This window comes from Anoplopoma fimbria, chromosome 24 (genome assembly GCF_027596085.1).
Source record: "Anoplopoma fimbria isolate UVic2021 breed Golden Eagle Sablefish chromosome 24, Afim_UVic_2022, whole genome shotgun sequence".
Taxonomy (NCBI): Eukaryota; Metazoa; Chordata; class Actinopteri; order Perciformes; family Anoplopomatidae; genus Anoplopoma; species Anoplopoma fimbria.
The window spans coordinates 16852768-16876346 of record NC_072472.1 but is presented as its reverse complement, the minus strand read 5'-3'; the positions used below and the strand labels follow the sequence as shown (position 1 = coordinate 16876346).

The window sequence follows — 23579 nt, the reverse complement described above, 5'->3', positions numbered from 1 at the left end:
ACCAATAGGATGTCACGGCTCTGTCACCGGCATCCCTGCTCTCCTATTCGTCCTCAAATGAGATTATGAATAAGAACTAATCATTTAAAATAACAACAAAAAAAAGATGCAAATGAACGCCGTCGACAGTAAGAAGTATTTTTATTTTCCCCCTGCAAGAACTGCTAAATTGAGCCAGACCTCCTCCAAAATTTTATTGGATGCTGGGGCGGCACATTTTTCAGAAGGAGGGTGCGTTCAGCAAATGTCAAATCTATGAAGCAAGTAGTTGTTTTTGTTGGATCTCTCTCTCCCTCTATCTCCATCTCTCTCTCCATCTCTCCCTCCCTCCATCGCTTCCTCTCGCAGTAACTCCCCTCCCTCTCTCTCCCTCATCACTAGGCAGAATTAAAGGTTGGGGGAGGGGCAGTTTATGCAGACTGTGCTGGGACTTGTGATCCACAGATTTGATATTCACATTAAGAGAGAAACTGGCTGCTTTGATGTGAGGGGGAGCAGGTCCCAGGGGACTGCTGAAGTAGCACACTTTTTTTTTTTTTTTTTACTGACACAGCACAGGCCGGGGGGTGTTAGTGGTGTTGGTGTGTGGGTGGGGTGGAGAGCAGATTGTTGGGGACAGAAAGACAGTAGGTGGGGAGCGCTGATACCCCTTCCTTGATTAGACGTAACCCCAGCAACCCTCACCCCTACTTCTCCACCCATCAACCACCTACTTATGCCAGACCCCTTGAGGATTATCCATAAACTTACACCTATATCTTCATCCCCCTGCAACCAACCAATATTCAATTCACACCCCTCTTAAAGTGTGTCTCCTCCCACTTCTTTATCTGCTGCTGTATGTTCCCACACACAAATTCAATCGTCTTATCGGAAACGCCGCTCGCAACTTTCTGTCCCAGAAAACACCTGAAGGATGAGTGAGGGAGAGGACGCAGGACAAGAAAGAGATTGAACACAGGAGTTAAATGAAGATATTTATAAAATAACAAACACTCGAGGAGAGAAGGCAGAGGTTTTTGACAGTTCACATGAGTGATGTGCATGTCTTTAGATGAATCCTACTCTTGACCTTTACCACGTTTCAATTCACAAAATCCGATAAAGAAATGCTGTGTAAATTGTTTTACCACGAGAAAAGATTGGAAAGATGGAGATGGGTGAGAGGAGAAAAGAAAGAACATGTGGAGGCATTATGCCTCAGGATGGGCTCAGGGAGCACTGGGTGTGAGAATGTGTGTATGTGAAACATTGGGGGTTCTGGGGTTTGTTTACCTCCTCATCACAATACAGTTGTGTGTGTCTGTGTGTGTGTGTGTGTGTGTGTGTGTGTGTGTGTGTGTGTGTGTGTGTGTGTGTGTGTGTGTGTGTGTGTGTGTGTGTGTGTGTGTACACTTCTATGCACACTCACATCCTGGAGAGGCGTATATCAGCTGCATTATGCATGATGAAACCTTGCATAGGTTATGACTTCTGCCTCTGTGACATACATATTCATGCACGGCTCTCTGGCAGGTTGTATAAAATAGTGGCTGCAACTCTGACAGCCAAAGCTTTAGCTCCAGCGGTGCCGTCGGTGCTCCAACACCTTCGGGTGAGGGCTGGCTTTCTCTCTGGTGCCGTGTCTGAACCACCTGGATGCAGGTGATCTGCAGCAGCCACATCAACACAGGAACCCCTACAGCTTTGGTCGATACTGCTATCAGGGCACTGACCGTCCACACGCTGTTGGGGATAGATATTTGTGGATATGCATTGCTGAGAAAGGTGTCACTGAAATGAACAGGGGCATCATGTGCATTGGATACAGTTGTCTCAAATTGTTAAAGTCCATTTGCAGGTTTCAGTGTATTTCTGTCAGCATCGATTAATATAGAGTTGAAACAATTAGCTAATTGATATAAGTCAGACGTCGAAAAATTAATCGCCAACTATTTTGACAATCGATTAAGCGTTTCAGCTCTGCATTCTCTGCTTCCATATTCTTTCATAGGAGGATTTGCAACTTTTCTCAGTTTTATATAATTGTAAAAAGCATATCTTTGGGTTTTGAATTCTTGGTTGGACCAAACAAGACATGTGAAGACCTCACCTTGGATCCTGGGAACTTATGATTGCCCTTTTCTTATTGTTGTCCTTTCTTAAGACTAAATGACTGATCACTTCATTGAAATGAAATTGACAAATTAATCAATAATGAAAATGAACTGTGATTTGCAGCCCTGTGAATGGCTTTATCAGCTGTAACCACCATGTAAGTGAGCTAAGTGCAGAGCAGCGGCCGTGTGCTGACCAGTGGGACAAGCTCACATGCACTTACATGCATCAGAAATCTTGCGCAGCTGGATTTCTATGTTATCAAAACAGGAAGAACCTTAGATATAACACCAACAGAGGCAGAACGACTTCATTTTCTCCTTAGGTAGATGTTACGCAACTGTATCTTTACATGGCAAATAGTTGTTTGCTGCACCTTTTATGTGGGAATGCATCCTGATGAAACTAAAGACATGGATAACAATGCAGAGACTGTTTTTAGTGGGGGTTTTTTTTAGTTGATAATAATCTATCTTTTAAATTTGCAGTCATTGTTACCATTGAAAACAAACTCTGAAATACTGACAAATAGTGCCTGTTGTGTATTGAATTCAGAGAGGTTTACATTTTAACCATTACCTGCTGTATATCCACCGTAGAGCCTGGTTGTTAGTTAGTCTGAGAGCATGCTGGTTTGACAAGATGTTAGCTACACTGCTTTTACTGGTGTTTTACTGTCAAGACTGTAATCAACATATACCTTTTTTCCCTTGAGATCCTATCATCAAATGTATTTTTAATGACTGGTGGTAATTCAACTTCAAAATGCCAAAAAAAATTATAAAAAATTGTTCAATGTGGTTGGATTGCATGACCATGAATTAAGACTTGAGTTTACGTTAAATGATTTCTATATATGTGATTCAGGGCATTAATAAATAAACAAATAACTATTTGCATTATAAAGATAAAGGCTCGGAGTGCATTTCCGTGTACTCAGCCTCTCCGTTGTACGTCACTGGCTAGCTAAACGCAGCCAGTGACCGCTGGTAACACTGTCCGGACCCGCGGCGTCTTTGCTGAAGCGTAGCACGCACCCTCCGGTTCCTCCTCAGGTAAAGTTGTGGCTGATAGCACCGTTAGCTGCTAGCTGCTAGCCAACCGCCTCCATGTTGAGAGCCATGTGGAGGCAGCATATATGTGCTTTGAATTCCGTTTTGAGCACCTAACATTGAATGTGTCTGTTCATTATGCTCATCATAACATGTAGCAAAGCTGGGGGTTGCAACTGGCCCAACTTGAATTTCATTTTTTTCCATTTGGTTTCGGCCATTACAAAAAAGCGTTTAGCATGCAGTCTCTGTTGTTAAACCCCACTGTCACTACATGTGGCATTTTGTTTTCTGGCCACTCAAGCCGTCTGTACAGGTTGGCACAGGTGGTATGTAATGTCTGTTGGTTTTAAATGGACTGGAAAGTCGGCCAGTCTGGTACAAATCAGTACTGTGCCAGTTGAGTGTTGGAGTGCACGCAGTGTGATAAGCCTGACAACACCACCTAACCAAACAGCAGTTTATCATCATCTAGTGGACTTGCCTTGTTTTACCAAACTGTAGTGTATACACACCTTCTGTAAATGACTTGCTTATTTTTTACCAGCTATTTTTGCAGCCTGCAAATATTTAAGACAGTTTGACAGAATTTGGGTTTTGCTGACTTCCGTATTGTTAGGTTAAATTGTTGCATTGTTTGTTTTTATTCAGTCACAGCTTTCAAGTGCCAGTTTCCACCATGGCAACTCGTTATGTCTCCTCCCAGTGTGACTGAGCGCTGAGAGCTGCTTTTAGAGTGTGTATGCGTGTGTGTGTGTGTGTGTGTGTGTGTGTGTGTGTGTGTGTGTGTGTGTGTGTGTGTGTGTGTCTATTTGTGTAAAGTTCATGTGTGGTGGGAGTTTGCTCTGATCCCCTTTCTATTCCTCTTCCTGCTCCATCAGTCCCAGTGCTCCCCAGCCCCCCCAGTGCTTGCGCCCCCAGGCCATATAATCTACTGTATGAGAGGTTCTCCTGCTGCCCAGCCCCCCAGCTCTCAGGGTGACCCCCTCACTCCTCCACTTTAGTCCTGTCCCCCCATTGGGAGATTATAGATATTGCAATCTTTAATATGGGCTTTATGCTCAGGGGCCATTATCAGTAATCTGCAGAGGGGAGGGAGTCTGACCTGATTTTTGCAGCCCACCACCGGACTGCCAGACACATTTTCATATACCATCTGTAACATTCTGTCCAGCTTTATCAATCTCTAGTCTACTAGGAATCGTAGCACTTCTTTGAAAGGAAGCTGGAGTTATTAACAAACCCTCCTGGATGGACGGGATCGCTGCGTCTTTCTTTGATCTGTTGCACTGAGCTTAGTGACACTCAGCAGTGACACTGTTGATGGTGGTGATTTATTCTGTTAATGTTTTTCTTTATGCATCACACATAGCTTAAAGCCACGCTTCATCAAAGCCATGACTTCAACTAAGTCTTAATATATTTTGATGATCAGATATGCTATTTGCTCTTAATCCTTATTTCTTGTGATTGATTTTATTTTTACAGAAGGTCATGTCTGATGGACTTTGTGATTCTCTGCAATAAATATCACAAACTTAACAGTCACGGTTCACACAGATAGTCTTCTTGGTCACAACTAGGCCTATTTTGGGTGTAGAGCTTTGTGTACCTGTGAAAACCTAATAACAGTGTGAACAACAGTAATATTTCTCTTATACTGTTCCCTTAACTTTACAGCATGATTTATTGAGTATTCAAAAATAATGTGACAAAGCTCTGAGTTCAAAACCATAATTTAGCTGAGAGCATAATAACCATCTTAAAGGGGTAGCTGATAATGACAAATAATGTAATTATCAATCTAAGTAAAGAAACTTCTATCTGCAGAAATTGAAGATATCTGTATCTCAGTGTCACAGAACATAATCATGTTCTTGTACACCGAGGGCAGGGAGCAGCTGTGATTGGTGATACTGCTGCTGTTAAAAATGACCTTTTTATGAAGTCCGGAAAATAGATGATCCTGATCACTGGATAGTCAAAACCTTTTTGATTTAAAAAAACAATTTGTCAACTAAGCAATAAGTGAATCCTCAGAAAAATAACAGCCAAACTATTTTTCTAATCATGGAAAAAGTCTAAATATTCTGTAGTTTTGGTAGTTGTGAGGTTTTTCTGCTTTCTTTATACTATATGATAAAATTGAATATCTTTGCGAGCGTTAGTCAGACAAAACAAGCAATTTGATGATATCAACTTGAGCTGTAAGGCATTCTTTTACTATTTTCTGACATTTTCTTGACTAAAATTATTCATCGATTCATAAAAAAACAACATTAATCTTAAGTTTTAGCCCTGGTGTTTGGATAAATAAATACTGTGTGTTATCCATTCTGTAGTCACATCTCTGTTTCAATTTGCCACATTTTGTGCTGAACTGTAAAATAATTGACAATTTTTTTTAATACATTTGAGTCCCAGACCTTCAATTGCTCTTTCCACATAGGTTTTTACAGATGTTTAAAGGATAGAAGAGAATATCGGCTGTTTTGTAAACACACCACAAACAGTTCACAAAATTAACCAATGATCATAAGTAAGGATTAAGTATAAAAGCACAAAATAATAACTATTGTCATTGTTTTTAAAAATTCTACAATTTCAATATGCATTAGTTGATAGGCAAGACATAGGGGAAATATACATTAGTTCAATTTTGAATTGAACCTGCAATTCATGGTTTAAACAATAACCACTTGTATGCTGAGCGGTAGTTTCAACCAATTTGGATCAAAATCTTTTAGTATCTTCCTGGATGATTAACAGAGTTTCTGTGCTGAACTGAACTAACAAGGTGAACATGTGGGTGATGTGTATTAGATATCATTTAAAAGCAGCGGTGGTTAACATCCACATCTGTCTGTCAGCAGTGTCCCCCACACTCTTTATCTTCTAATCCCTCCTATTATGACCCCAAATTTAAGAGACTTCCCCCACTTTCTTTTCTCTTCTCACTCTCCTTTCTCTGCTAGAGCTGTATGTGTTTAATCTGAGTGCCAATGAAGAACATTCCTGTATATGTGTGTGTGTGCATGTGTGTGTGTGTGCGTGTTAAATATGTAAGGAGATTAAATAGACTTAAATCTCTGCGTCTGGCATAGAAATTCCAATCACATAACCTATCATCGAGTTCCCTCTCTCTCTCGGTCTTTGTTTGTGTACGTGTTCACTGTACGGCGGAAACAGGCTCCTCCTCCTCCCTCCGATCCATCTAAACCATCACAGGCTTTAGCCCAAATCCCTGGCTTTCTGAATCACATGACTGATGTTTGCAGCTGGACATTTGACATATATTTGTTATGATTATTTTGCAACACATTTGAAGGACATTCCCTCTCTGTCAATTTTATTGTCCATTAAAGTGATGGAGATCGCTTTGAATCAGATGCAGTGGAATCCCGTTAGCTTATATTTTAGTGTTTATACACTGTATACAGCACATAACAGGTGCTCACGTTGACCTCTGACCTCCACCATGGACTGATAAGTGATTTTGTGTTGTCTGTTTGCCCCCTGCAGTACACAGTGAGGATGTGGGCTCCACCAGGCTGTACTTTGTGAATGCCTCCCTGCAGAGGGTAACCTACTCCAGCTCGGTGGGGGTGTCCCTGCCCTGTCCAGCAGGGGGCACCCCCAGTGCCATACTGCGCTGGTACCTGGCCACCGGCGACGACATCTACGACGTGCCCCACATCCGGCACGTGCACGCCAATGGCACGCTGCAACTGTACCCCTTCTCGCCCTCAGCCTACAACAGCTACATCCACGACAACGACTACTTCTGCACCGCCGAAAACCAAGCCGGCAAGATCCGCAGCCCCAACATCCGCATCAAAGCTGGTGAGTTGGAACCACAGTCAGGAAGAGGACATTGCCTGAGAGTTAAGCAAGACAGGCGGACTTGAAAGTTTGAGTTGAAACAAAGGTGGGGGGATATGGATCAAAAAGCCAAAGTTAGACACAACATGATGAGGGATGGAGCATAAAGGGACAGTTGTGAACGCATAAAGTAGAGCAGATGTGATTGGCAGCTGCAAAAAGCCCTACCCACACACAGAATCACCTGCCCTAAAATAGCCCGTCTCGACCTGAACACAGATTGACCTAGAACACAGTCTACAGAGAGAACATCTGCATCCCATACTACGCTAGGCCTCGGCCTTCGCTCACACCTATTTGACTGAGCTGGTGATGAACCACTGCACTTTATACCGACATAACCCCTTCAGCTGCATCTACAGCATGGCGCCATCTGGAAAGATGAAATCCAAAACACAACCCCTACAGGACTTAGAGTTAAGTAGCAACTCCAATGTGATTTTTAGATGAACCAGATCAGATGAGGAGGAAAAAAGTCAGCAGAATTAAAACCACCAGGAACTTCACAGCCACTTGTATATTTTTCAAGGAATGCTTTTTGAAGCATAGCAAGGTGAGAAAAGTAATTCAAAACCTAGTGATAAGCAGATACAGTTCATGGTCAGTGAACCATCTTATCACCATCTTTTACAGCTATGTATGCTGACCTAAAATAGGGGGATTTTATAGTCATAAACCAATATTTTTGGGATATAATTTGATTGTACATACAATAACATCTCATGCCTTTTTTTGTTAAGGAAAGAGAAGAAATTATTGAATATTTTAATCCTCGGGTAGAATAAAGAATAAATTGATAAATAACTAGTGGATATTATAAGTAGGTCTATTTTTGGACATTTTAACCAAAAGCTGCCTCTGTTGCCATCATATTCTCTTTTCTGTCCTCCTTCTCCTCCCCCGCTTCCTCGTTCTTCAAACTGTCCTCTTGTGCCAGACTAAATATAGCCACAGCACACTTCTTTAATTATCTCTCATTAACAAACCCTAATTGGTGCTTTCCATTGATTGGACCGCGTGAGGCTGCTTTAATAAGCGAGACCTCGTCTAAAGTAAAATAGTACGTCTGGGGGTTTGGGTTCATGCAGCTCTAGAACCAGAAGAGATACTTAACCAAACAGTAACATCAAAAAATCTGCTAGAACAAAGCTAGAGCTGGATGTTAGTTACACTTTATCTATTGTCCCCTCCTCCCCTCCTCTCCATCATTCATTCAGGCCAGTTGGTCCCTCCCCCCTTCCCTCCTGCCGTCAACATCTGTTTTCATATTCTGCCTCCCAACACCGACCTGAACTAATACTCATATTCATTCTAATACTAATACTAGCGCCAAGTTGAGGATTTGAGCCAGGGCCCTGAGCTGCATGCCAGCCGGTTGCTGCCTTCATTCCCACATGACCCAAAAGCCTGGCCTCAGGAGACGAGGGATTAGCATGAACCAAACATCCTGCAGCCAGCGGCCTCTGTCGGGCCAGCTCTGGTGCACAGGTTACGGTCAGACAGGACGCGGACGCTTTGTCTTGAGGCTCAGACTTGTGACCATTGTGTTGTACTTGCCCTGCCAATCGAATAATAATTGACAAGGGTCTCGTTTGACCCACCTTAACTACTTTATGGCTAACAGCAATTTCTAAACAAATTCAGTGGTGGTTTGTATCATATTATTTCAGAGGAACTTAACAGATATGTTTTTTTTATTTAACTCATCTGTTCAAAGAAGATGCAAATTTCCGTGCACTTGCTCTTGCAGCAGGAATGTATGCATGCTGTCATCATGTCTGTTACCAGGGAAGGGATTCCGAACCAGTTTCTTAGCAACCTTAGGATACGTCCTAGCTTTCGTGTGATTTTACTAATGAGTCCCTGCTCATTCACCAGAGTGTAAAATATTGCATGAACCTGCATAAACCGAAGCAATAACCCTTCAGCTTACTAAAAATGTGCAGCTTACTCTTTTGCGTCCTTGTGAAGTTTTGTGCAAAAGCTTTGGTGTTTTTGTGATAATGTCCTGCTAAAGCTAGAAAACAATTTCCATGATTATCCTGCTTAATGGCGGCTCGCAGCCTTTATGGTGAAAGGGGAAGCTGAATTAGAAGAGTTCAAACAACACAAGAGTAGGTCAGTAATTTCCAATGAATAAGTGTGGCCTTCTGTAGTAATTTCTGAAAGGGCGCTTTGCTCTGGAGTGTGGATGTGTTGTTTTTGATGATGTTAATGTAGATTTTTTTTTTGGGGGTCTCAGAACAAAGATGTTCATCCATTGTCAGCACATCTTCTGGGTAGATGATAGAAGATATTTAGAGGTGATAATATGTTTAAATGATAATAACTCTTATGTGTAAAAAAACAAATCCTTAAAGCAACATTTGCACCATCATGTATCACCCCACTTCAACTATTCAATGGTAGGTTGTAACATTGCCTTTTTAAAGCTTGAGATATCAGCTGTCTCAATATGATTTGTGTTATTCTGTAGTTTTCAGGGAGCCCTACACTGTGCGGGTGGCGGACCAGCGCTCGATGCGGGGCAACGTAGCTGTGTTCAAGTGCCTCATCCCGGCTGCCGTGCAGGAGTACGTCAGCGTCGTGTCCTGGGAGAGAGACACTGTTTCCATCGTACCAGGTAAGACATCACATGAGTGAATCTGAATAATCCTGGGGTGGGCAGGTTGATCAATTTCATAGGATTTAAGTATGTCTTTATCTTTTATGTGTTTGTCTGTTTGTGTGTGAGGACGGCTGATGCACTGCTGTGCTATATGTTTGACCGATCTCTTCACTCGTGTCTTCTGTCTGCTCACTGTTCTGGATCACTGATCTGGTCCTCCTCCTCCTCCTCCTCCTCCCCGCCTGCTCAGAATCTCCTCCCTCCCTCTCCTTGGTCTTCCTCCTCTTTTCACAGACATATCCCTCTCTGCTATCGCTGCTTTAACATCTCATCACATACAGATTTTACCCTAATGTCACATCCTGCCTGTAATTGTGATTGACACAGCATTAGACAGACTCTCTTCCAAGTCACATGACTTTCACACAGTTTCTCCTCATCAGATCTATTCCTGTCCTCTCCCTGCTTGTCTTTCCACCATGTCCTTGAAGAACAGGGCCACAATTAGAGACATAGGATGTCAATAGGACTGTGCCCCCACATTCATCTTCATTAACCTCATTTGTGTGCATGTGTGCAAGAAAGAGAGAAATGTAGTGTTCCGTCTTTTTGTCTGTTTGTGAATTAATTATGAGTGTTTTATTTAGTGATTATATATATTTTGTGTAATGTTTTAGATGTATGTATGATTATTATTCTGCATTTAAAATGCTTGCAATAACAATGTAGGAGAGAGGGATTAGAGGTAGAGGAGATAAATGAACCAAAGGAAGAGAAGCAAGGAGGGTAGTAGGGCAAGAACGGCCTCAGGTCCTGGCAGATGGTGTTTTATATTATATGTATGCAAAACACACAGACACTGTGTCGCACATACACATGCACCCAGGTTGCAGCAGTTTATTTTCAGAAATGTCAATTTTCAGTTTTAATGTAAAGTATTGTAGTGTTTTACTGTACTTTGTATTAAATGTTTGTCTTCAGTAACCATCCTTGCAGAAAATTGCTGCACATTGTGTTAGAACTACCAAATATGGCTGTAATGCATTTAATATTAAAATGCATTGCATCATTTTTTTGTGTTTGTCTGCTGCAGCATCATTCAATGCTCCAGCTTTGAGTTAAATTTTTTGGTGCAAACAATCACAAAATCACTTTTTAAAATTCGGTTTGATTATCTTTTCCAGTTCTCAGTTCTCAGTTATTTTATTCTAATTGCATAAAAATTGCGCGCGCACACACACACACGCACACACACACACACACACACACACACACACACGCACACACACACACACACAACCATCCATTCTCTTGTATACAAGGCTCTGTTATATTATTGAATGGGATTAAAAAAAAGACATTTTCAATCTACACTAATTTCATTGTTATTCTATTCTGATATGCTGTTTATCTTTAAAATCAAGCAGGATCCTCCATTCATCTTTCCCCTGCAGTCGCTCTTTACAATCAAATTGAAATTAAAATCATGTTTGGTTCACAGTGACAACATGACTTCCTGTAATTCCTAAACATAAATACAGCTGATCTTGTTTGGATGTGCAAGTACTCGGTGTGTGTATGTTTATGTTTTTCGTATATATTGGGTGTTCCTGTGTACCGTCATAAGGCTGCTGTGTGTAATTAGGGGTATATAGGTCAGCTGATGAGCAGTGAGTGTGACGATCAGATGTTGAACATGATGAGCTGCTCACTGAACTTTCATTTCCCTACGACGGCAGCGCACACAAACACAACAAGCATTCGCAATGTGGCCGTGTTCAACCTTGACCCCGACCTTCTCGCTAATCAACACAGCGACCTCATCAACCTCATAGCCAATCAACGGCGTCACTTACCCGCAACGTAACCTCTAAAACACAACGTGTCTGCAGAACAGTTCATAAACTGAATATTGTGTGCACTCTCACATGGATGCACAACAACATGCAAACATGCACACGTACACATACAGTGAATATCAATATACAGTAAACACACGTGGTTATATAAACATGAGAAACATTATTGATGCTGATACCCAACTCGCCAGTTAACCATCTTTTTGAGTCACTTTTAACATCATAGGTCAGACTCTTTCTCTTGGCCAGCAAAGGACTATCTGGATAGGTCTTATGAAGATGTGAAAATTAAAATTGATTTTGTGACTGAGAGCTTTCTGCATGTGAGTGTGTGGGTGGTTGCCTGTCTGGCCTGTCACTTATTCTTTGCTTAAGAAACAGCGGGAGCACTTGATTTCGAGTGAGTAAATCCATATATGTTATGGTCATGTACACATGCACCTGTCTTTTTTAATCAAAAGCTTTCATTCCATTCTTTCCCATACATGCCTGATCCTGTCCGTCGACCTATTCCAGCATGCACTGTGCAGTAGGCAGGGAAACAACCTGGACTTTACACAAGCGATCATAAAGCAAAGACAGATAGACAAACAATCACATTCACACAATGGACTTGCATGTCTTTTATTTTGTTCAAGTCCCCATTAGCCATCTCTGTGGTAGCACATATTCTGCCTGGGATGTTTCCTGGTATTGTGTGGATAAAATGGGACATTGTCTGCTGAAATCCACTGCAAACATCAAGTCAAAAGCATTCAACCATCACCCAACTTTCTTTGAATTTCAAAAAACAAATACTACTGTGGGCTGTGATTGTCTTGTCGCATTGTTGCAATACAAAAGAAAAAAAATAGGATTGGTTCCATTTTCCAGCTGCAAGTTTTCTGCATGAAGGATTAGTGCTGGAGATTTTGACAATACATAAGTATTGTTTATGTAGTGGTTTCTTTTACATTTTAATTTACTTCTATTGGAGGTATTAATGCATTAATAATGCATTCAAGTCATCTACCTTCCGAGCCACATCTGTGTCACCCCAGACCTGATGCTAAATCTCACTACAGTTCCTTCCTGTGTGTATCCTCTCTGATTCCCCACCACCTGAATACAAAGTTACATTACAAAAGTCACTAGACCACCCGGTGTCCTTTCGATTAAAAAAAAAAGAATCTACTTCCTCTTCACTTACCTGTGCCTTTGCACTGAGAAATCACTTTGAGCAGACCCTGATCAGTAGTGCGATCACATACCGGTCTGGAGGTTGAGTTGATGACATAACACAACGCAGCCGTGCCCTCTGAACCCCAACAGGTTCCATTTTGTCAAACACACGTTACCCATCTGGAGCCATATGTGTGTGTGTGTGTGTGTGTGTGTGTGTGTGTGTGCGTGTGTGTGTGTGTGTGTTTATGTGTGTGTGTCCCCTTGCCTGCCCCACTTTCCTGTCCAGCCAGGACAGTGACGGGGTTTAAGAGGGGAGGGGTGTAGGCAGACTGACCTATTTCCCCCTAACTTCCCCGTCCCATGCCATCCCTGTAGTTAAGCTTGTGTGTGTGTGTGTGTGTGTGTGTGTGTGTGTGTGTGTGTGTGTGTGTGTGTGTGTGTGTGTGTGTGTGTGTGTGTGTGTGTGTGTGTGTGTGTGACCCTCTGAGACAACGGAGTCCTGCTAGTCTGAGCAGTGATCTGAAGGAGGAGAGCTGGAACGGGGACAGAGAGATGGAGGGTTTATGGACGGGAATAAAAACAACAGTGGGACACAGAGAGGGTTCAGCTTGCAGATCGAGGCCGTCAGTCTAACCAGCAGAAAGCTAATGAGTGGCTCCAATGAATAGAGACTGGACCAGCAGATGGCTGTGGCCACATGGTGGTCCACAGAAGATGCCCAACCATGCTCCATCTAATCCACCTGCCACACAGTTTGGCCTTGTTTATGTATTTGCACAGTAATTTGATACACATGCCCATAAAACTCAGAGCTGAAAAGCAATGACAGCAGGGTAGAATTTCAATTTATGGATGAGATTAGATAAAAACAAATGAGAAAATTCTTCTTGCACGCATCAACACTTCACACAATCATCCTCTATACTCCTGTACTCCTATTTATTTTCTTCCTTTGTATACATTTTTTGCACAATATTTGTACAATTTTCTGCTCTTATCCTCTCATTTTCTGTCCAAACTTCCACTCCACCACGGTCTACTCCGTCAAGGTTGAATTGCACAAGATACAGATATGTTTTACATACATATAGACCATTGACAGACTTCATCAGTCTAGTTAAGTTCCGGTTGTGTTGAAAGTAAGGTAGATTTAACCTGTGTTTAACTTGCGTGTGTGTAAATGCTGAGTTATCAGGCCTTTAATTTGAACTTGGATCCTAATGGGTGTCACCGGATGGTGAGGTCACTTACAGGCTACATTACCGATCAATCCTCCATCCCTGGGGCCCCTTGCTGGAAGCCAAGTCAATACACACACACACACACACACACACACACACACACACACACACACACACACACACACACACACACACACACACACACACACACACACACACACACACACACACACACACACACAGGGTTGAATTGGCAACACCTGGAAAAATACAGAAGGGTTTATTAATTTGTTGGATAAGCAAGTTACAACTAAGCTAAACTGATCTGCAGTGACCTGAGTTTAAAAAATGATTAATTGAGTGGTGCTCCATCTCTCCAATTTAGCTTGGACGACTATATTTACGGTTCCAACCAGCGATTATTTTCATTAATGCTGATTATGCCGGTTAGAATGTCCCACAACTAAAAAGGGACATCATCAAATTCTAGTTTTGTCCAACTGACACTCCCAAAAAAGTTATTCAGTTTACAGAGCTATAAAACGAAGATACAAAACAGAGAAAGAGACTGACTTATCAATTAAAATCACTGGTTTAAAATCGCAACCATGAATAGTTCATTATAGCACATCATGGTTGAAAAGTAGTCTATTACATGGGTTATAAGGGATTTGCACCATATGAACCAAATGTTCAATCATTTGCAGATTGGCCCTCTACACAAACAATACAGTAAATGTGCTTATTTGTATATTAAAATATAAATATGAATTGCATTATATATTGAGTTGACCTTGACAAGTGAAAAATGGTTATATTATTATTATTATTATTATTATTATTATTATATATATATATATATTCACACATGCACATACTGCAGCTTTTCCTCTCAGTAATTAAAAAGTTAGTGTCATAAGGCCTTGCACAGGTGCAGCGAGGAGAGAGGTGACAAAGGCAGAGGGACCTCATGGAGAGCGGTGGTGTGTTAGGACACGATGTCTGTTTGTAAATCTGTGCTTTTGCACTCAGAGCAGGAATACATTAATAGATACACTTGTCTGGGACACAGCCGACTCTTGTAAACACCGGTCTGACACACACACACACACACACACACATACTCGTTCCTGCAAAGTACAAATGTGCAAGCCTGCCCCCTACACACACACACACACACACACACACACACACACACCTCTCAAAAGTAACACAATAAAGCCATTTTCATATTTTGCATGAAGCTGCCTGAATATGGAGCGCTCATTAAACATTAAACTCGGGATACATTAAGGCTGCGCTCCGCTCTGCTCTGCTGTGTGACGGCTGTCCCGTTGTGGTGCTCGGGCCGCCCGGGTGCAGCAGGACGTGGTGTGACAGAGGAGGACAGCGAGCACGTGGCGTCCCCAGGGCTCATTGAACACAACCACATCGACTGTTGCCCTCTGTCACCCCTACCCAAGTCTCACACCATCCCTCCCTCACCCCTCTCCCTCCCTCCCTCCTCCCCTCCTGCCTCTGTCCCACATGGCACACAGCATGGCCATGGGGGTCCATTAAAGACTAAATCATGCAGCTGATAGTGCCGCTATTATGCACATACACACACATGCAAACATACGGCGGTAACACCCTAACCTAACAATGAGAAACTTCTTGCAAACATTATCTATCTAAGAAACGACAAAACAAAATGGAAATGTGTTAATTTCTTTTACTACTCAAATCCTGTTTCCAATGCAACTAAATAGGATCTTTTTTGCCCCCGTTCACATTTGCCCCAGTGTGCTGAGAGCGACTGAGAGCCGGGGCAGGAACAGATGGGGTGCTGGCAGCCATCTTTTACTCAGTTAGGTTGAGTAGGCACGTGGGTGGGTGTGTGAATTAGCACGAACAAGTGTGTGTGTGTGTGTGTGCGTGTGTGCGTGCGTTGTCTGTGTGTGAAAGGGGGTACAATAGGCATAATTATCTCTGCTTGAGAGGCCCGGTTTGTGGGGGGTGAGGGAGGTGGTGTGTGTGGAAGGGCGGCTGGCGTGGAGAGGCGGAGTTCAACAATGGCTCAACCACAGGCTTTGTGTGTACAGAGCAGAGGGCTGACAAGTGTCGGCTATTATTGACTATTTACACACTGCTACACACGCCTGCTCGCGTGCACATAACACAGAAACGTACGCACTCTATCGCTGCTGCCGACGCTCTCCCAGACCTTTTTTTCCCTCTTTGTGTCTCCATCAAACACACTGAGGGTCGCTCACACACCCACACACACACACACACACATGCAGTATGAGTGTGTTTACAGTGCATCAGTGTATCAGTGTCAATCAGTGTAAGAGGGAGAGATGGGGAAGCCCCTGCAAGCACATCACTCTGACAGAAATCTGGCCACTATCTCACCCTTCGAGCCAGGCTGTGTGAGAGTATATCAACTGAGAGGGAGGGAGAGTGTGTGCTTCAGGAAGTCTGGTCTGGACTCACACTTTTCTCATCACGTGGTTTAAAAGATAAATACAGTTTGGTAATAAACTGGGGTTTTATTTTCTGCTTTTGTTTCTATTCTTTCTGCTTTTCTGCCTTTCTGCTTTTCTGCCATTGTTTCTATTGGTTATTTTGATAAAATGCTATTTGCTGAGATTAGGGAATGTAACGATATTGCTTCAAGAAATTCCGATGGGACAAACCTGCTAAACCAGGAAAAAAAAAAGTAGGATTCGTTGGATTAGTTTAAATTTGAATGGACCTTTTGTTGTCTTGTTTTTTCTTTTCTCCGTTGGCACTTTGATAATTAAAAAAAAACACTAGAAAAAAGTTGATCGTAATTATTGTATTATCGTCAGAAGTTGTTGAATATGACAGTAATTTAAATACAATATCAACAATTTAAAATGTGAATATATAGATCAAACATGTGATTGATAGCACATGCACTGATGCATGAAAGTTTATTGTTATCAAAGTAACATGGTCATTTTTTTTTTTTATAGATTTCAGGTCTTGCTCCTGAGTGATCACCACTTTCCCATCACTGGAATTTAAATTTTTAGTTTCTGATCAGATATTTTAACCAAATAATTTCTATTTACTGGCTCTGTGAATGATAGTTGTTAATCTGCACTGCTAACCACATCCAGAGGAAAGCCCGAAGGCTTGTGTCAAGGCTTAGAGTAAAAGAGTTGGAGGGTTTATGTGGCCTGGATTGGGTTAAGAAATAGGATTTCAGTAAAGAGGTTTTACCACTTTCCTCGCGCTTTCTTGTACTCTTTTGTTTAGGCTAGCGAAGGAGGGATTAGTGTGAGGAGATTACAGCAGGCTCTACTAAGAAATAGTATTTAAGGAAATGCTTCTTTACTCAGCAGCTCGTAGCAGCGGCAAGAAGTTTTGTTCAGATTTTTTCCTCCCTCAGCCTTCATTTCTGTATTTCTCTCAGTACGAAAGTCTGACATTTTCTCTCAAATCATGTCATAACATTTCTTAGCTTGTCGGTTTAAAGTGTGGTTCCACAAATTTCCATCCAGGGATTATTACATATAGTCTTAAGTATAAAGTTCATGAATGTATAATTTAGATGAGAAAAGAAAAGATAAGGTGTAAGGGAAGAAAACACTAGAAACTGTAAAATAATCCAGGAATCAGATATTCTTAATGAGGCCCAAAATAGGCCTAATATGTTTTGGGCATAGCGTGTTCGATTTGACCTGATGGAGTGATTTATTGTTTTTACTGCGTTTCTGTGAATGCAGCCGGTTGTCTGGGGACGGCGAGGGAGACATGATCAGGGATCAAATGGGATCCCTGGTGGTCATCCAAGTGCCATGTTCCTACATGACCTCTCAATCAGACCTATTGATCCACCTCACCATTAGCTGTCCAAACACACATAAAGGCCAGATCAACACAGCGGGCTGTGATTGACGGCGGTGGGCGCGAAGGTGAAGGAGACGCGCAGATCTGGAATGCTGCTTTGGGCTTAATGTGATAGAAAAGTCTGAGGAAAGGGTTGTGATGTTCCTCCACTGTTGTTGTTTTTTACAAAGTAAATATCATGTGTAAGCAAGTCAATAATTCAACATGGTTACAGCATGGGAGCTGTTTGCTCTCCATGTTTCTCTCTACAATGAATCTCTGTTAAGACTTCATTCAACAATTCTGCATATTTTATATACAACAGTGATGATACAGAAAACAGTCACTATTTTCTTTGCAGATCAATAACATAAAAAAACTAGGGTCAGTCTGAAGTTTTATATTGATGCAACAACGTGTGTCATTATTAAAGGAACAGTGTGAAGCATTTAGGGGGATTTATTGGCAGAAATGGAATATAATATTGATAAGTATGCTTTTTTTAAGTGTATAATCACCTAAAAATTTGGTAGGGTTATTTACCCTTTTGCATAAATTTCAGTTGGTTGCAATCTGCAACCTCACAGCTAGATAGTGCTGAATTCTACACACCGGACCTTTAAATGTGCAGTACCTGTGCTCGATGTTCAGCAGATAATGTGATGATTTATCTACGACCATTTACAGTATAGTATGCACACTTTGCAAGGTTTATTGAAGTGCCTACGATATGTTTTGGGGTGCCAATTTTTTTTTTTATTTAGTATTGTTAGTATTAGCTTTTTCTTTTTTTCTTATATATTGTAATTTTCACTCCATTACTTTTATTTGGCAGCTGTAGTTACTAGTTACATTGCCAATTTAGAATACACAAAAGTTACAATACATTTTTATTATAGTTTATCTACCCAACTCTACATAGTGGTTAAAATAAGCTCCCTCTTGACTAGATACACACATTAAATGCTACTAATATGCATATTTTTGCATATTTTTACTTGGTAAAGTTTTTAATGCAGGACTTTTACTTGTAATATAGTAGTTTTACATTGAGGTATTACTACTTCTACCAAAGTAAAGAATCAGAGTACTCTTTTCACTGCTGTACTTCACCCACTGGATGTTTGTGATTGTATAGAACCAGTTACCAGTGGGTGTGACATACACTTTAAAACCATTTTCAAATCAGTGGTAATAACGGTCTCTAATGTGCAACACAGAACATTTTGCACACCGCTTTACATTTGCAGGTTAGGGCCAATTCTTACTTTACACTTCGGTCTGTGTGATGAAAATGACGTCATCTGTCCATGTCATCCTGGACCCTATGTCAGCGTGCAGCCCAACATTTGTGACTGCGCGAACTGCAAGCATAGCAAATGCGCCAACTGCGTATGCTCAGTCAGATAAACAGCTTTTTTTTCTCTCGTGGCAGATTTTGTCAGGTGAAAACAAAACAAAAACAGCTGCTGTTACGTCTACGCGTGGCCATTGGGTTTGAAACCAGGTAAGCCAGTTCATTAAAAATGCGATGAGATGGGGCAACGATGACAACACAAGATGTGCAAAAAAATCATGTCAAATGCATTGCAGCCATGTTCATATTTAGGTCTATAAATAAATAGACTGTAGCCTATGGCGACATATCAATAAAAGACGTGGTATTGATGGGCCTATCTGTCCATTGATCTCCTCCATCCTGTTTTAGTGCTGGAGTGTGTGTCGTGGAAACGACACACACTCCCTCTACACACAACACGCAGTGCTATCCGTCAGACTCATAATCACCCTCCTTATATCATAGGCTATTTGGGATTTTTGGGGTAATGCATATAAGCAACTAAAGTGTTGCAATTTAATACTTATTTATATGTCGATCACCATGGCAACGGTGGAAGCTCCGGAGCGTTTTGGTCAGATATTTGATACTTTGATTCAGAGTTTATTTATGCTCATTGGCGGATTTCAACTGGGCTTTCTGGTAAACAATGTATATGATCGTGTGTGTGTGTGTAGCAGTGTCTCTCTCTCTCTCTCTCTCTCTCTCTCTCTCTCTCTCTCTCTCTCCATGCTGGGCAGTGACACTCCTCTGCCACCAGCACTCTAATAGGGAGGGACCAGGCCGCTCACTCAGTCCCGCTAATGCAGCTCACTGCCCCAGGCCATGGGCTAAGCTGGAGTACATCACATCACACACACACACACACACACACACACACACACACACACACACACACACACACACACACACACACACACACACACACACACACACACAGGATGGCAGAGGCACACCGTATATCCAACTCTGTCTCTCAAGATGCAAAATCAAAACAAGGTGGAGGAGCTGGGTGTTTGCCTTGACAAAATTACGTTTTTTTAAAATAGTTACTTGAGTGTTAAAGCCTCAGTGTACCCGCGATTAACAGTTCAATAAGAGTTAATGGGATATCCAGTGTAAGGGTAGGTTTTGACCACAGTAACACACTTCTGTATGTGCGGTGCATCGGGATGTGTGTGTGTGTGTGTGTGTATGTGGTTTCTCTCTCCCGGGACTCTCATTATCACTGCTGTCCCAGATGTCACCAAGCACATGAAACACACGTCATGAATAATGGAGTCCTATTTCTACATCTCTCCCCATTTCTCTCCTATCCTCCCACCCTCTTCCCCTACATCCTTGGTTTCCTCTGATGCTCCTACTGATGCTTAATCTCCTCCGCGCTCCGTCTATCTGAGATGGTCCATTTAGCTTTATGCAGCATCGTCGGCCTGTCTGCTTACGATGGGTTTATGGGGGGGAACGCGGCGTCTCTGCAGCACTGTGTTGAGTTATATCCACGCAAACGACGTCTTCTGCATACGATCAGCTTTATGTCTGTCCCCGACTGGCCGCTCAGCCTCCCGATTGGCCGCCCCCCCCCCCCCCCCCCCACACACACACACAACCCTCTGCATCGTCCCCTCCCCCAGTGTTTACTGTTTAAAGTCACACAGGGCAAATTGGGACAGAGCAGTCAAGTGAAGCAGAAGAGACGTGGTCCCATCGCAGCGGAAACTGGACTCTGCTCTGTCTGTCTCTCTTTCTCAACCCCCCTTTTCTCTCCCCTCAACCTCCACCTTTGTCCGCGCCTCACCTCTGTCCCCTGAACTTTCCTCTCCACTCAGGGTGAGTCGGTGCACAGCACAACACAGTGGCAAGGGGCAGGGCAGGGAGAATGTGATTGAAAGGTGAGGTAAGCAGTCAGAATTGGTTAGGAAAGAGGACAGCAGTTAGGATTAGACAGTGAAGCGTGGCTTTTTAATGAAAACATGACAGAGCTGCGGCTCCTTCTACGTCTTGCATCTCGTCCCCCCTTCCATAAAAATGAACAAGCGACAGAGAAGAAGCGAGAGAGGGGAAAAAGAGAGAATTGAATGCTGAGATTCAGATATTGCTCATGCAGCGTTAGTCCTAACTGGCAGCTTGACTCGTGCTCCGTCTGAACAGTTTGGTCGTGTTAACAAAGTCTCTTCTATGGAGGAGATGCAGCGGGGTGGGCTCCCATTGCACAATTAGTTGTTACCCATCAGTTGTGCCAATAAAACCTGCTTTGAATGTGAATTGAAAAGAGTTAAGAGGGTGCCATTCATAGATGTTAAGTAAGTGTGCAGCAGAATAAAAGCCAGGAAAGTGTATATATTTAATTGGCTGACACCTGCTTCTACTTGGGCTTTTAATGTACACAGCAGAGAGAGAGAGGAGAGAGCAAAGGGAGGGTGGAGTGGGCCCTCGCTTTGAATACAGATGCAACACCCCTTTTTTTGCATAAAGGTTTGAAAGGAAGGGAGAACACAGACGTGGACTGTTATCTCCTCCACAGTTTACCCTCCATCTTTCCCTTTGCTTTCTCTCCCCTACTGTCTTTTTCTTCCTTTCTCCACTCATTGCACTCTAAATCAAGTCATTCAGCCAAACAGGGCTGATTTTCTGCTTTAACACATTCCTCCGCTGCGAAAAACTGGACCACTGCCATTCACTGACTCCTCTGTGCTAATTTTATAACGTAGTTTATTATTTTTCATTCCAGCCGGGAAATATTTTGTGTCCTATTTTAAGCCCGGTAGGTGTTTCTGTGTGTGTTTGTGCCTGGCATGTCTGCATTTGTGAGCACCAAGCACATTCCAGCACCGCAGAGAATATCTCCGGAATACACTGCGTTTTTTTCTCCTCTTTTTTTTTTGTTCTTTCTTCTTCTTTCTGTGACAGTCACAAGTCTTTGATCCGTTCCTCCTCCCCTCTCTCTTCTCACCTTCTTTCAAATTCTTCCCTGCAACTTGCCGCTGAGAGGATGGGAGATGGTAGGGAAACAGAAAGGGATTTTTCTAACATCCACGACATTCAACTAACCTAACTTTGATGTCTATGTTCCACATTTGTTCATTTGTATTTGTGTGTATCAGAGTTTTGGGGATATCTGTAGCTCAAACCAGACAGTTACCTTTGGCATTACACAGGAGGACTCAGGTCTGCTGCAGCGAAATGTTTACAGTTCACTGCTGCGCTCATCAAATACATAGATTAAATATGTATTTTTTATATTTTAATAATTTAAGTTATATCTCCAAAGGTTATCTAAGGCACTAACTTTGTCTCGTCTTCCAATAGTGTATGGTAAATTATTTACAACAATGGATTTTTTGGCAAGTGAACATTGCTGTTTTGTCATTAAATTAGAGGAAAATTACAAAATCTTTATTTTAAAATAATTCACTTTACATATTAGTTATTTCTGCAAAATATGTCTATGTATAATATAATATGTGATTATTATAGCCCCATGTATTGTGTAGATATTCCAGCCCACATTTCAGCATACCTTCCATTTTTCCCTGTGAAACGTAATCGTAAAGGTAACCGTTCAAATTAGTTTTTTGAGTCAATTTCTTTCTGATCTTCTAACTTCCGACCACATCTCTTTAATGGATAAACATGTTGTGCTGCAGGCATCTATCTGAGGATTTTTACTGTTGTTGTTGTGGAGGAGTGAAGCCTCTGACCCTCCGCTGCTTTGGCACATTCTCTCCTTGTGCTAGCTTATAGTCATCGTAATGAGCGGTGAAAACAGGCTAACCTTCATTTAACTGGGAAAGCCCTTCAAGGCAAGGAACCGCTGCCTTTGACCGTCAACAGTGTTGAGGAAGATGGAGACTCCAGGGATCAGGTTGCAGTGCTCTGCCAGAAGGAAAACTGGGATGGGAGTTCGATAGCTCATTAGCCTTTTCCAAACTGATTAGATATGGGGTCCATACTGGGAACTCCCACAGGAACAGCAGTGGTTTTACCCAGAGCTGTGAGTGCCGAACGATCATTTGTGCAGTTTTTTCTTTTATTTAGTTTTTTTTTTTTTGCTTTGTGCACAGGAAGAGCTTTAAATCAGACAGGTTAGTGTCATAAGATAATTCCTGCTAAGAGAGGAAAAAGGTTGCCCCCTAAATAGAATAGTCTAGATAGTGTGGAAATTTGCCCCCCTAAAGCATGTAGGTCAGTATCAGTTCCAAGAGCTAAATTAGTTTCCTGTTGAGGGTAGAGAAGTCCAACTTAGTTTCCAAACTGCACATAGAACTGCCAAAGAACAGGCCCAAAGTAATTTTTAACTACTTTCTGTGTGAAGGATAGTCCTGAGGGCTTTTGGAGGCTAAATAAATTCCTGATATTATCCTTTTTTCAAGGCACAACATTGGACTAAACTGTATTTCTAAATCCAGGTTGACACTCTAAAAAGAAAGTGTATTATGTTGAATGGTTTTGGAAAATATTTCTGATTGGACACAAACCCTACCTGCATCTGAAATGCTATATTTAGCAACTACATACAGATACTATTCTTTCCCCATTAGTTTCACTGACTTC

The 23579-nt window shown here is 42.0% G+C and overlaps 1 protein-coding gene across 2 annotated transcripts in view; it reads left to right on the top strand.

Annotated features, from left to right (window-relative positions):
• The window catches only part of LOC129113519 (cell adhesion molecule DSCAML1-like), a 53586-nt gene that overhangs the window by 3191 nt on the left and 26816 nt on the right, over nucleotides 1–23579 (top strand). For both annotated transcript variants that reach the window (XM_054625858.1, XM_054625859.1), the window contains exons 2-3: nucleotides 6672–6992; nucleotides 9508–9654. In XM_054625858.1, the coding sequence (XP_054481833.1) occupies nucleotides 6672–6992; nucleotides 9508–9654 (468 nt within the window). The remainder of the gene's footprint in view (nucleotides 1–6671; nucleotides 6993–9507; nucleotides 9655–23579) is intronic.